Raw genomic sequence first — 14,492 nt, 5'->3', positions numbered from 1 at the left:
ATCAAAATGGCAATGAGATACCACCACACACTCACTAGGATGGCTATAATAATAAAAGAAAGATTATTATTGGTGAGGACATGACGAAATCAGAACCCCACATACACTGCTGGTGGTAAATGTAAAATAATAAACCTGCTTTGGGTAACATTCTTAGGAGTTCCTCAAAAAGTTAAACATAAGGTTATCATATGACCCAGCAATTCCACTCTTCAGTAAACATCTGAGAGAACATATGCCCTCACAAAACATCATAGTATAACATATGTTCTTACAAAAACCTGTTCACCACTGTTCATAGTAGCACTGCTGTACTCATTATATTACAAAAGTGGAAATAACCCAATTGTCCACCAACTGATGAATGAATATACACAATGTGCTATATCCATACAACAGAATATTATCCAGTCATAAAAAGGAATGAGGTTCCTTTTTAGTGATTCATTATTTTAACTGATTGATTCATGGTACAACATGGATGAACTTTGGAAACAAAACTGAAAGAAACCTGATACCAACAGCCACATATTGTATGATTTCATTCATTAGAAATTTCCAGAAGAGGCAAATCCAGAGAGACAGAAAGCTAGATTAGTGGTTGCCAGGGGCTGGGAAAGAGGTGGAAAGAGTGCCGGCTAAGGGATTTCTTTTGGGGAATGATGAAAATATTAGGTAGTGGTGATAGTTGCAAAACTTCGTGAATATACTAAAACCCACTGATTTATACACTTTGAAAGGGTGAATTATATGTTATGTGAACTAGATCTCAAGTTCTAAGATTCCTCGACTTCATTAGGTACTCATCCTGAATCAGTCAGTTCAGTTCAGTTGCTCAGTCGTGTCCAAATCTTTGCAACCCCATGAACCGCAGCACGCCAGGCCTCCCTGTCCAGCACCAACTGCCGGAGTCCACCCAAACCCATGTCCATTGAGTCGGTGATGCCATCCAACCATCTCATCCTCTGTCGTCCCCTTCTCCTCCTGCCCTCAGTCTTTCCCAGCATCAGGGTCTTTTCAAATGAGTCAGCTCTCTGCATCAGGTGGCCAAAGTATTGGAGTCTCAGCTTCAACATCAATCCCTCCAATGAACACCCAGAACTGAGCTCCTTTAGATGGCCAATCAAATCACATTTAGAGGCACATTTAAAATATGTATTATGCATATAATGTGTAAATAGCCCTTTTTTATTTCTAGTTACATATATGTATATACATATATAATGTGTATAGTAATATAAATTAATAATTTAAATGATTAAGAGTGTCCCAAGTGAGCCACCAGGGAAGCTCCCCCCCAGAACTTAGGTCAAGGCAAAGGAGGTTCTGGCAGACACCTGGAACCCCCCCGTGGATCTTAGACTAATGGTAAGGCCCGGAAGTTCACGTGACTACCATTGACACGTGACCAACTTTTCCGTTGGAGAGAGCTGTGACGCGTGTGTGACGTCACTTTTGCGCGACCCTTAATTTTGGCTTAGCGTTTCCTGGCTGCCGCTTTGAAGTATGCCTAAAGTAGTGTCCCGGTCCGTCGTCTGCTCTGACACCCGGGACCGGGAGGAATATGACGACGGCGAGAAGCCCCTTCACGTCTACTACTGTTTGTGCGGCCAGATGGTCCTGGTGCTGGGTGAGTAGTCTGCAAGGAGTGCAACTTCGGGTTCTCGAGGGCGGATTTCCCCTGGCTGTGATCTGAGAGCCGCGTCTCTTTGAAGATTTTCCCCTCCATTAAAATCCTCCGTACCCATCGCCGCCTCACTCCAGGGAGCTTTTCTGTATTGTGCTTCATCTTGTAATTCTGTATGCAGACCGCCTTCAAAAGGAAATTCCTCCTTTAGAAAAAATATACTCCCTATTCTCCCTCTCTGCCTCTAGAAACTTTGTGACCTTTCTGCCCGGTACAAGGATTTTGTAATAGCTTTTATCAAGTGAAAAGAACTCCTCCCCATTGAGCCTACGTTTTCCTCGAGCTATAACCTCATTTCTTTGCGTTTTTTGTAGCAAAATTTCTAAAAAGAATTGCGTCTGTGGGCTGTCTCTGCATCATTTCCCATTCCTTCTTGCCCTCACTTTTTCACTTAACCATATAAACGTTATTTGTCAAAGTACTAACGAACGTGTTACCTGTTTCAGTGCTCAGTTATCAATGCCCATTTAAATCCCCCTCTCAGTAGCATTTTACAGAGATGATCAGTCCGTCTTTCTTGAAACATTTTCATTTGCATCCAAGACTCTGCACTCTACTGATTTTCCTCCTACCTCGATTTTCACACTTCTCAGTGTCTGGCTCCTCTTTTCTGTCTCAGACTTTGAGGCATTGCACGGCCCTGTGGCTCATTCCTCTTACCTGTTGTCAATCTGTACTCACTCCTTAGGTGATCTCAACCATTCCCAAGCTTTAAATACCATCTGTATGCTGATGACTCTCAAATGTTCCTCTTTAACCTGCACCTCTTAAACTTCAGCCTATTCAGCATCTCCACTTGGATGTTTAATAGGCCTCTCAAAAGAGACCATGTTCTCACAACACTGTAAATCAACTATACTTAAATAAAATTTTTAAAAAGAGACCGTGTTCAAAATTAACTTCCTGATCCCCTACTTTCTGATCTCCACTGTTCCTCTCAGACTTCCCTATCACATCAGTGGTACCACTATTCACCCAGTATCTCAGAATCTTTCTTGACTTCTGCGTTCAGCCCATCAGTACATTCTTCAGGTGCTTCCTTGAAAAGCTATCCAGAATCTGACTACTACTTACCACCTCCATTTCTACCACTCTAGTCCAAGCCCCTCCTTTCCTAAGCATATATTCCGGGAACAGAAAGACCCATAGAAAACTTGAAAGGCAGTGCTGGGAAGGACTTTTGAGGTAATATAATCAAATAAGGGGAAAGACTCCCAAAGAGGAAGGGGTTTGCCGAAGATCACCAGTATCACAGCAGGAGCTAAAATCCAGGTCTTCTGACACCAAGTCATTTTTTGTTGGAAAATTTAATAATAGCCTTCAATAAATGTGATAATTGTAGTAAAAATTACAGTGCAAAGGGCCTCCCCTGAAAAGTTCTGATTGCCTCAGGGAATTTTTCAGTGACTCTTGTGACCAAATCTTTCTTCATTCCTTTAGACTGTCAGTTAGAGAAGTTGCCCATGAGGCCCCGGGACCGGTCCCGTGTGATTGATGGTGCCAAACACGCCCACAAGTTTTGTAACACCGAAGACGAGGAGACTATATATCTTCGGAGGTAAGACGTTGATGTTCTGTCTAGGATTTTCTGCTTGTGTTGGGGTCTAGTTCTGAGAAGTATAAATACCCCATCTAGTATCGAACAGGTCATGTATTTGGGGCCCAATACTTTGACATTTGTGGTGGTTCTCAACTTCTATTAATACAGAATACATGTTTTTATTGTGCTATGGTGAAATGGTGAAATGTGATTCTATTGTCATTTGATAGCTGTAATTTGGGGTTTTTTCAAGTAAAATGAGTTTATTCAACTTGTAATCTCTTGGAGCAGACCAGGGCACACTGTGTTAAGGACTGGATCTGCAAAGATGAGTAAGGCACCGTCCTTACCATTAAAGAGCTCATAGCTCAACAAGGGAATGGACTACCTATTGTTATATGATAAAATACTGGTGTGAACAGAAGGCTCTGGGAAAACAGACAGAAGCAGGTCATCTTGCCTGCCTGGTGGTCAGGAAAGACACCAAAAGGTGGTGGCGTTTGTGTTTGGCCTTGAACTAGGATTTCACCAAGTAGATGAGGAACATTCCCAGTGGAAGGACTATGGAAGCATTAAAAGCATCAAATATGGTGTGCTTGGGAAATTTAAATAGTCCCTTGTGGCTAGAGCCCAGGTTACTTTACCAGAAGGGGTTCATGGAGCCTGGAGTAGGGGCAGAATAAAATGCTAAAGTAGACAAGTTTGGATTTTATCTATAGGCAATACACTACATCCAGTAAACAAGCAAAGAACCCTGCCCTTACAGAGCTTATATTCTAGTGTTGAACCAGAAAAAGCTACCAGCTGACATCTAGCTATGTGTATTTAAGAAACCGAACTGTTACCAGCCCACACTGATGAAAAGAGTTAGAAACTATTGCTAGGCAACATTCAGTGCCAAATCAGGCTAGATTTATGCAGTTGAAGAGAAAACCGGTTATATACAATATACAAATGGAGGGTGCAGATTATAAAACATATGAAATTCACAAAAGAAGGCCCCCCAGGTAACACTGGGGAAGATTGTAAATAACATGCTCTGTCTAAAGCAAATTCATTCTCTGTGCTTTTCCTCTCTCGGTTAACCTTTATTTGGGTTTCTGATTTTGAAAATGATTAACTGACTGTCTTTAGGATTATTGAAATATTTATTACATGTATTATATTAGTTAATACAGACAGTAATCTAACAACACAACTAAGCCACAGGCTCCTGTGGCACTATAAGGCAGATGCCCTCACCTCTAGGCCAGAAAACTGGGTGGCCCCAGACTGCAGTGGCAACTCTGGAATCCAGTCAGCCTGATCCTGGGAGTGAGCCAGCTTTGGGTCCAGCCTTAGTGCCCTATATTGCCCAGGCCAGTGGTCTCTGGCCAAGTGCCTCTCTTGGGCCAGAGTTCTCAGAGTTTACCAACAAGGCATGGTAGACTTCCCCCTTGGTTGACATAGTTCTTGCTCTAATCATGAACAGTCTTTCCAAGGGCCCACTTGAGCATGCTCCCTTCCTAGCCAGGGCAACATTTCAGTGTGATCGTACCCTTGCTCTTTAGCCAGCTGAATGTGGGGGCCCCGGTTCCTGAAAATATGGCGGTCTGCCTAACACGTGCCCTGTGACCTGTCACTCTCCACATCCACTGCCATCCTGTCTTGATTATGGTGTCTTGGTATTAAGTTTTGAAATTAAGTGTGAGTCTACCAACTTTGTTCTTCTTCAAGACTGTTTTTGGGCTATTCTGGATTCTTTACGATTCCATGTGAATTTTAGGATCAGCTTGTCAATTTCTGCCAAAAAAGAGCCAACTGGGATTTTGCTAGGGATTATGTTGAAGTTGTAGATTCATTGGAAAGCATTCCCATTTTACCAACATTAAGTGTTCAGTCCGTGAACATGGAACTTCATTCCATTTACTTAGCTCTTTAATTTCTTTCAGTGATGTTTTGTAGTTTTCAGTGCACAGGTTGTGCACTTTTTTTGTTCACTTTACTCCTAAGTATTGTATTCTTTTTGATGCTGTTGTAACTGGAATTGTCAACTGATCTTAGAGGAAAGGTTTGTTGTTTACCAGTGAATATGATGTTCATTTATGTGGCTTAGTAGATAGGAATTTTTCATAGATGCCTTTTATAAGGAGGAGGAGGTTGCCTTCTCTTTCTAACATATTGAAGGGGCTTTGAATTTTGTCAAATGCTTTTTTTGCATCTAAGATGATCATGTGTTTTTTCTCTTTTATTCTGTTATTATAGTGTATCACATTGATTGATTTTTTTGTATGTTGCACCAATCTTGCATTCCTGGGATAAATTCTGCTTGGCCATGTGGTACAATCCTTTCTATGCTGCTTGATTCGGTTTTTTCTTTTTTTGAGGATTTTTGTCTGTATAATTTTAAGCAACGTTGATCTCTAGTTTGTTGTTTTTGTTGTTCTTGTGATAGTTTTGTCTGACGTTCAGGTAATACTGGCCTCACAGGATGAATTGGGAAGTGTTTCTTCCTCTTCTGAAACGTTTGTGAAGCATTGGTATTAATTCTTCTTTGAACTTTTGGAGGAATTCCCCAGTGAAGCCACTGGTCCTGGGCTTTTCTTTGTGCAAAGTTTTTTGATCACTAAATCAATCTCCTTATACTTGTCATAGTCTAGTCAGATTTTCTTTTTCCAGTGAATTTTGGTAGTTTGTGTCATTCTATCATTCCTGGAATTTGTCCTTTTCATCTAGATTATCTGGTTTGTTGGTGTAGAGTTATTCATAGTATAATCTTAAAATCTTTTTTTTATGTCTTACCGGATCAGTAGTACTCCCTTGATTTTTTTAGGTCCCAAGAACATTAGACTATTTGTAATTCTCTGAATATGCTCTGCTGTTTTACCTTTTGCACAGAGTTGCCCCTCTGCTTGAAATCCCATTTTTCTATCAGGACTGCTGACATCACCTCACGAAGCCTTCCATAACTGCCTCAGACAGATTTGGTGCTGCCACCTCTGTGTTCCTGTCAGCCTGTTCACTTTCCTCCATCTAAGAACTTACCTCTGTGGTTATAATTTTCCTCACTAAACTTAAATTCTTTTAAGAATTCAATTAGTCAGTATTTATTGCAGTACTGTGCTCAGCTCTGGGAATAGAGTGTGAGACAGACAGGCATGGTCTCTGCTGATCTCTGATCTCATGGATCTTACAGTCTAGTGGGACGACAAAAAACTAAAGTAATTATGATTATGGAAAGTCATACGAATGAAACAAAGGGCTCATCCAGGATCACATTAGAACCTCTTCAAAAAGGTGTTCAGGGAAGGCTGTTACAACTAGGTGGTATTTGAACTGACACCAAAAAAGATGAGAATGCAACAGGTGAGAAGTGCATTCCAGGCAGAGAGAAGAGTGAGTGTGAAAGATCAGACATGGGAAAGCACTTGTTTATTCCAAGAACAGAGGAAGGCTGGTGTGGAGAGGTCACAGTGAGTGGGGAGGAAAGTAGGAGATGCGGCCGGGCCGGATTCTCTGCCCAGCCAGTGCCTAGAAGGCCACGGTGAGGAGTTTGTGTTTTATTCTAGCTGTCCTGGGAAGCCACTCTTGACTCTCTTTGGAGAATGATTAAGAATGAGATAGTAATGGAAGCAGGTTCTAGAATAAGTGCTCAGAATTTTTATTTTTATGAACTTAGAGTGGTGAAGTCCTAACGAAGTATCATATACACGATTGATTTGATCACACAAAAGTCTAAAATTTCCACGTGGGGGGAAAAGTCAAAGACAGATGTCCAGCTGGAGAAGAAATATTTGCAAGAACCCTTAACATTTGCAAGTTTCCTTAATATAAAATAAAGAGATGGACTTCCCTGGTGGTCCAGTGGTTAAGACTCCACGGTTGCACTGTAGGGGGCGCAGGTTTGATCCCTGGTGGGGAAATAAAATCCCACGTGCTGCACAGCTCCGTCAAAACACAACACAAAACAATAAGAATAAAATAGAATAAAATGACAACTCAGTAGGTCAAAAATAGACTGACTGTTCATCAAAAAAAAAGAAAATACAAATGTCTATTAAATATATGAAAAGATGCCTAACTTCACTCTTTAAAAAAAAAAGAAATGCAAAGTTTGAGATCTCATATTTCACATGCCAGATTGGTCGTCATATATTTTAATAACATACTGTGTTGGTAAGACTGTAGGGAAACGGGAAGTCTCACGTTGGTGGTGGGGTATACAGTGGTTCAGCTTCTGTGCAGAGTAATTTGGCTGTTATCTATCAGAATCTGAAGTGGATACACTCGGAGGATTTACCCATCAGGTAAGACATTTTGGTTCATTCATACAAATAGATAGAATGGAGTCCTTATAAACAATGAGGCAATTCTTTTTCAACTGATTGGGAAGGATCACATATTTTTTTAACCAAGATACATTTTTAAGTGAACAGAGAGGCTGTTTCACTGTAAGTGAACAGGTGGGCTACATTTGTCTAAAAAGGAAGAGAAAACTTTGCTGTGTTATCAACTCTGGGAGGAAGGGAGGAACAGTATTTGCCAGTAACAGTATTTGCCTCTGGGGCTGGGGGAGGTAACCGGGCGCGTGGAAGATGAGTGGAGAGGATATTTACCTTTCACTTTATACTCTTTTCTATACCATCTGCACATACTGCTAATCTAAAAAGTTGAAACAGGAAGGGGAAGGGAGGAGACTGGGGGGTAGCTAGGACAATAATCTGGGGAAGAGATACTAGTGGACTGGGCTGAGATGGTGGCAGGAGGGTGGAGAAAAGTAAGTTCAAGACCTTTTTTGGAGCTAAAATCCACAGGATTTGTGGATGAAGTAGATTGTGGGAGATGAGGGAAAGAGAAGACAAAGATGAGTCCCAGGTTTCTATGAAGCAACTGGATGAATGGAAGAGCCTTTACCTCCCAGTTGATTATCTAAGGCAATGTTGTGTGGGCTGTTGATCTTGACCACCTTAGTTCAACCTAGGGCTTGAGTTCAACCTATTCTACTTCCTAGCTCTGTGACCTTGGGCAAACTGTGTAACTGCTTTGTGCTTCTTCACCCTCATCTGTAGAATGGGAATGATAACGTGACCTACCTCATAGGGTGGTTGTAAGGATTAAAGAGTTTAATACACGTACACTTTAGAGCAGCTCCTGGTACATAATAAAAGCTATACAAGTGATTACCACTGTTGTTATTGTTGGTGTTATTGTTACTGTGAACCCAACTGCTTCTGTGACTGTAACTACTACCACACTGCCTCGTCTGTCAGGAGGGTGCCTGTGGATGGAAGAAGTGCTTTAAAATAAATACATGTGTAAATCAACAGCTGATCTAGGAAAGGAAAGCTTTTGAAAAGCCATTTTAACATTTGAGGAAATGGCAAGTGAGGTTGGTAGATTATGAGATTTGTTCGTATCTTTTTTAACTTCCATTTTCTGTGCAGACCTGAAGGCATTGAACGACAGTACAGGAAAAAATGTGCAAAGTAAGTATTAACAGTGTGGGTTTCCGCGAGCATAAGAAAGTGGAGGTAATGATGTGTTAGGAAAAGCATCATTTGGAGACAATTCTCTGTTATATCTTTATCCTTATAATTGTAACCTGCCTTCAGACTTCAGTTATGCAGGTAGGCTTCTTGAAGAGCTGCAGTTGGCCAAATTACATCTCTGACCAACTGGCTATAAAAAATGGGTTTTGAAACATAGTATTATTTTTTAATTGAGGTGTAACTTATATATAATAAAATTTGCCTTCTTAAGTGGACAGTTTGATGACTATTGACAAAAGCATACAGCCACATAACATCACCCCTCCTGTGACATAGTACATTTCCAGGGCTCCTTTGCAGTCAGTCCCCCTTCCCCTGGCTAGCACTGGCCTACCTTCTGCTGCTGTGGTTTTACCTATTCTAAAATGTGACATAAACTCTGCAGTGTGTGTTCTGCTACATACAATGTGTATCTCTTTCATCTGGTTTCTTTCATGTAGCATGATCCTTTGGAGGTTCATCCAAGTTATGTGTAACGGTAATTTGTTCCTCTTTATCACTGAGTAGTATTCCATCACACCACAGTTCATTTAACCATTGACCCATTGAAGGTCATTTGAGTTGTTAATGGCTTTGGCTATTACAAATAAAGCTGCTATGAACATTCCAGTATAAATCTTGTGGGAACATGTATTTTCTCTTGGAGTGGAGTTGCTCAGTCTAACATTGTGTAGTGTAATCCAAACCTGTCTATAAAGTCTATTACAGGACCACAGACCCAAGAACTTTAGAGAGTATTATTTAAAGATACATATGATTTCCAGCTTTAGGTTGTCAGCAGTGAGAATATTAAACTTTAACAAGTTTAATCTCGTTGATGTAATTACAGTTCACTCTTGGATCACCGACTCAATGGACATGGGTTTGGGTGAACTCCGGGAGTTGGTGATGGACAGGGAGGCCTGGTGTGCTGTGGTTCATGGGGTTGCAAAGAGTCGGACACGACTGAGTGACTGAACTGAACTGAACTTGGCTCTCAGAAGACTCAGACTAGGAGAATTAAGCAGGGAACTGGCTAAGAGGACGTTTTAGTTTACAGCCACATTAGATTTGTTGGATGAATTTAATCATATCGTATGGGTGTGGGTCTACTTCATTTAGCTGAAAAAGTATAGTAGAAGTGACCAAGCACAGAAAATATGCTGTGAACTTAGTTCTGATTGCTCAGAATTTAGTTGGTGGACCAGCCACAGTGGAGCCTTTGTGCTGCTTTTTGGCCCTGCTAAAACAGAACAAGACAGAACCCACACTAGTTCCCCAGACTTCTGGGAAGAATGGCAGCAGTTTTGACTGGAAAGCAATCAGCAGCAAGAGCCAGTGTTTGCCACTAGTGTTTCTAATGATCAGAACTGCATGGGATGCTAAAAGACATTTGCGGGCCTCAGCCCCCAGAGTGGCTCAGTCAGGATCCCCTGGGGGCGGGACCTCGGAATCTGATTGGCAGTTGTAACAAGTGCCCTCTGTGATTCTTATCAAGTAGTTTTTGGGGGAACATCGGCAAGAGCTGATCATTAGTTGATGCCACAAACACATGTAGTTGCAGAGTCTGAGCCCACTTTACGAAGCAGTGTTTTGGGGGTTTGGATCCCGAGGCCTGCCTGAGATTCACTCTGCTATTTGTAGGTGTGGGCTGCCGCTCTTCTACCAGTCCCAGCCCAAGAATGCTCCTGTGACCTTCATTGTGGATGGAGCAGTGGTCAAGTTTGGCCAGGGTTTTGGGAAAACGAACATATACACTCAGAAACAAGAGCCTCCTAAGAAGGTAATTATCACTGAAGGAGACAGATGGGTTAATGGAGCTACAGATGCAGTCCTAAAACTGTAGATTATGGTGCATGAGTATGCTCTCTTTATTAAGAGGATGCCATTTTTGTATAAGCAGATGTTAGAAAATTTTAACACCTACCGTGTGTTCTTTTTTCTTTCCTACAGTCTGCTTTATGAGTAAAGTTGGAAATTGTATGGCTTTTATTCACATGTACTTCCTTTGAAATTTCTTCTTTTTCCAATGTGAGCAATTAGAGATGGAATGCAGAAAGTTAATCTTTAAATATATTTTGAAAACCCTTGATGTCAAATATTAGAAAATGATAGGGCAGATTAAAAGATGGGCACTTTTAGATAGGCCAGCCTGTCCCAAAGAGGTGGATATTTCCCCAACAATCCCTCTCCTTCCCCCAACACCCAGGCTTGGGCACTTGCACACTCACACTCATACACACTCGAGCACACATGGCTCAGAGAGGTGAACTAGACTGGTTCCTCTTCCTGCACCTCCAGGTGATGATGACCAAGCGGACTAAAGACATGGGCAAGTTCAGCTCTGTGACTGTGTCTACTATTGATGAAGAAGAAGAAGAGATTGAGGCTGTAAGTGCTTTTGCCCTCAAGGGAGTTGGATGGGAGGGGATGAAGGGGGACTCTCAAACTAGATCATTGAATAGCAGAACAGTTAGAAACTTCCCTTGTAGATCTCGCTCTAGCTACTAAGGAACACTGTGACAGCAGCTAGTTACTGTTTCCCTGGATTTCAGGGAAATCTGCTTCAGGGACATCTGTAGGATGAGGCATAGGGAGTTGGACTAAATCAGTCATTTTTTCATACTGTTTTTTGAGAGGCCTTAGGGGGCGCATCCCTCTTCAGTTGAAAAACTACTGGGCTCAGGGATTTCCGGTCCCTTTCAGTCCAGATCAGACAGTATGGGCATCTGTCCTTAGCAGGAGAAGCAATTCCCTTTATGGTACTTCAGTATAATGATGTTTACACAGAAATGTTATCTGTTATTTAAACATGGTTTCAGTTGAAACCTGACTCCCCGAGATTACTGAAAAGCTGAAGAGTGGAAAGGGAGCCTAATTCGGCCACTTCGGTAGTGATTTTGTAACCCGAGGAGTATAAACTTCTCCTGAGGTCTCTGTTACTCCTCTTGGGTGAGACTGCTGGCCTGAGGATGCTCCATTCTTCCCTCAGAGAGAAGTTGCTGACTCGTATGCACAGAATGCCAAGGTGATTGAAAAGCAGCTGGAGCGCAAAGGCATGAGCAAGAGGCGCCTGCAGGAGCTGGTGAGTGGCAGGGGGCAGGCACTGACCTGAACTGTTCAGTTCCTCCATCTGGAAGACCCTCGGGTGGGCGGGGGAACCCTTTAGGAAGTCTTTCAGGGATATGGTGGAGCTGGCTGCCAGGTGTCTAACCCTGCATGTGGCTATCCGTACATACCCTGCTCTGTGATAGTGAGCAGGATCCCAACCCCCAATAATAGTTCTGGTCAGCCAGCCCCAACCAGAGTGATCATTTAATCTGCTACTTGTGGCCCAAGGTCAGGAGTCCAAGATCAGGGTGCACGGGCACTCCCCCAGGATGGGAGGTGTACAGTGAGGCTACGCTTGGGGGCCAGGATTGGGACTTTTCACTGCTGCTTAAAGCACTGCTCCCACCACCACTGTCTGGGCTCTTTGTTGAGCACGCCCGTCTTTGTGTGATGGAGCCTACATTTCTGTTTTCCTGATGATAATATACGTCTGATGTTTTTTTTAAAATAAGACATCCTGGCGTTGATGTCTCTGTAGAGGATATTTTTGGTGACACAGGTAGTGGGTCTTGAGAGCCGCTTGGCCTTGCCATAGTGATCTAGAGAGAGCCATGCGTATAGATTTTCTGAAGTGAAGGGCCAGTGCATCTTCCTTTTAAAAAATTTGTCAAGAGCAGGTTTTTAATTTATAAAATGTCATAAAAAGGAATTTGCCTTAGTTCTTTTTATGAAATTATTTTATTACTCTGTCCAATTGCTATGCGGGTGTACATGCTAAGTCACTTCAGTCATGTCTGACTCTCTGCGACCCTATGGACCTTAGCCTGCCAGGCTCCTCTATCTATGGGATTCTCCAGGCAACAATCCTGGAGTAGGTTGTCATGCCCTCCTGCAGGGGATCTTCATGACCCAGGGATCAAACCCGTGTCTCCTGCATTGGCAGGCAGATTCTTTACCACTAGCGCCACTTGGGAAGTCAAATTGCTACAAAAGTTTCTAAGTGCTTACTGCCAATTATTGTTTGTATCTTTGTGGACTGATAATAAACAGTTTATGGACTTTGTAACTTTTAAGTAGCACTGTTATGGAACAGGGTTATTCCTCCTGTTCTGCTAAGAACAGGATACTGGTATGTCATAATACTGATTCCCCAGCTCTTCAGGGATCCTGGAGCTGTGTAATGCTTACACTGATTGCCTTTGACCACAGCCCTGTGTGTTTACCCCATTTTACCATACAGATGTTATCATCGTCTATGTGTATCATAACATCAGAAAGATTGGAAAACAGTTGCTATTCATCACATTTTTTTTTAATTTAAAAAAAATACTCATTTATTTGGCTGCACTGGGTCTTAGCTGTGGCATGTGGGATCTAGTTTTTTCCCCAATCAGGGATGGAACCCAGGCCCTCTGCATTGGGAGTGTGGAGTTTTAGCCACTGGACCTCCAGAGAAGTCCATCATGATTTTAGATACATGGTTCTAGTTTGTATACTAAATGAGCATGAGGGGATAGTGTTGGGGAAGTTAGAATAAGGCAGGAAAGTCAGAATTTCACGTCATGTATCCGGACATAAACTTTTTTCCTTTCCAGGCTGAACTGGAAGCCAAGAAAGCAAAAATGAAGGGAACCTTGATTGACAACCAGTTCAAATAATCAGGACGTTTCTGTGGACCCAGGCTGGAGGCAAGCATTTAAGATCAGGATGAAGAAGAGTGTTTTCTTGACTCCATGGACTTATGCTACCTTTATGCTCCAGCAGAAAGCTTTACGTGGCTTCCCAGTGATTATCCTACATTCAGTGAGGTCTTTGAGTCCATCTGACCTGATTTCTAGAGACAGATTTTTCTGTCTTTCTGTATTTATGTCTTCTGTTCTATTTTTTGTTCATTTGATGTAAACTTCTTCATCTGTGTAGAAGAAGCTCTATGAATAGATCAATGCTTGTGTGTCTCTAGTTTCTAAAGGAGCTGTTCTTATTCCTTCTTCAAAGTTAATAAAATGTTTAAAGATTTTTGAAAAAAAAATTGTGATGTGTCATAGAAAAAAGCTGCATGAGGTGTATTTAAAGTTACAGCAGGCCAGATCCTTTTACGTGGCTCTGTCTCTGTTCTTAGACTGGCAGGTATTGGCTAGGGTTTGAATCTCTCCACTGTCTGAGAAAATCCATAACAAGCCAGAATCTGCATTAAGTTCCCTTTACCTCAAATATTAAAACTACAGGCAAACCAACCCTCATCAGACATTGTACTAACAGAGGGAAAAGTCAGATTTCAGTAAGGGGGCAAGATACCTCTGATCTGAATGAAAATGGGATCTGGGTATGCAACCCAAGGGAGCTACCATCCTGTCAAGTAGCTGAGAATGTTGCTTCCTTGTGTGGACATGTGGGAGGGAGACGTGATAGAGTAAGAAATGATAACTGAGATAAATAAAAGTTATCTGTTGACTCTTTTATTTCACATTTGCTGTTTGTGAAGGAGCATTGTATACATAAATATTTAATGTCACGCTGCTTCAGTGACACCAGGATGTAGTGTTTGCATCATGTTTTTCTCTGTTCATCTGTATTGCAAGGTGTTGAGGCAAGAAGAGTATTTTCAGTTCCTTTCAGTCACTCGGTCGTGTCTGACTCTTTGTGACCCCATGAACTACAGCACACCAGGCCTCCCTGTCCATCACCAACTCCAAGAGTTTACCCAAAC

General features: G+C 42.0%; 1 protein-coding gene across 2 annotated transcripts; it reads left to right on the top strand.

Annotated features, from left to right (window-relative positions):
• Positions 1 to 1,445: 1,445 nt before the first annotated feature.
• On the top strand, positions 1,446 to 13,814 carry STEEP1 (STING1 ER exit protein 1). 2 transcript variants are annotated; one of them, NM_001034219.2, is given in 7 exon segments: positions 1,446 to 1,630; positions 3,128 to 3,245; positions 8,651 to 8,692; positions 10,379 to 10,517; positions 11,036 to 11,125; positions 11,727 to 11,819; positions 13,381 to 13,814. In NM_001034219.2, coding segments are annotated over 7 exon segments (669 nt in total). In that variant the 5' UTR covers positions 1,446 to 1,506; the 3' UTR covers positions 13,444 to 13,814.
• Positions 13,815 to 14,492: the final 678 nt, after the last annotated feature.

The sequence above is a fragment of the Bos taurus genome, chromosome X (assembly GCF_002263795.3).
Source record: "Bos taurus isolate L1 Dominette 01449 registration number 42190680 breed Hereford chromosome X, ARS-UCD2.0, whole genome shotgun sequence".
In the NCBI taxonomy this organism is placed as follows: Eukaryota; Metazoa; Chordata; class Mammalia; order Artiodactyla; family Bovidae; genus Bos; species Bos taurus.
The sequence above is the reverse complement of the archived record's forward strand: the minus strand, read 5'-3'. Positions and strand labels throughout refer to the sequence as shown.

Coding starts and splice junctions, on each gene's coding strand:
- STEEP1 (XM_059883305.1), top strand. CDS start 1,507: ATGCCTAAAGTAGTGTCCCGGTCCGTCGTCTGCTCTGACACCCGGGAC. Junction 3,246..10,378: donor GAGACTATATATCTTCGGAG/GTAAGACGTTGA, acceptor TGCTATTTGTAG/GTGTGGGCTGCCGCTCTTCT. Junction 11,820..13,380: donor AGAGGCGCCTGCAGGAGCTG/GTGAGTGGCAGG, acceptor TTTCCTTTCCAG/GCTGAACTGGAAGCCAAGAA.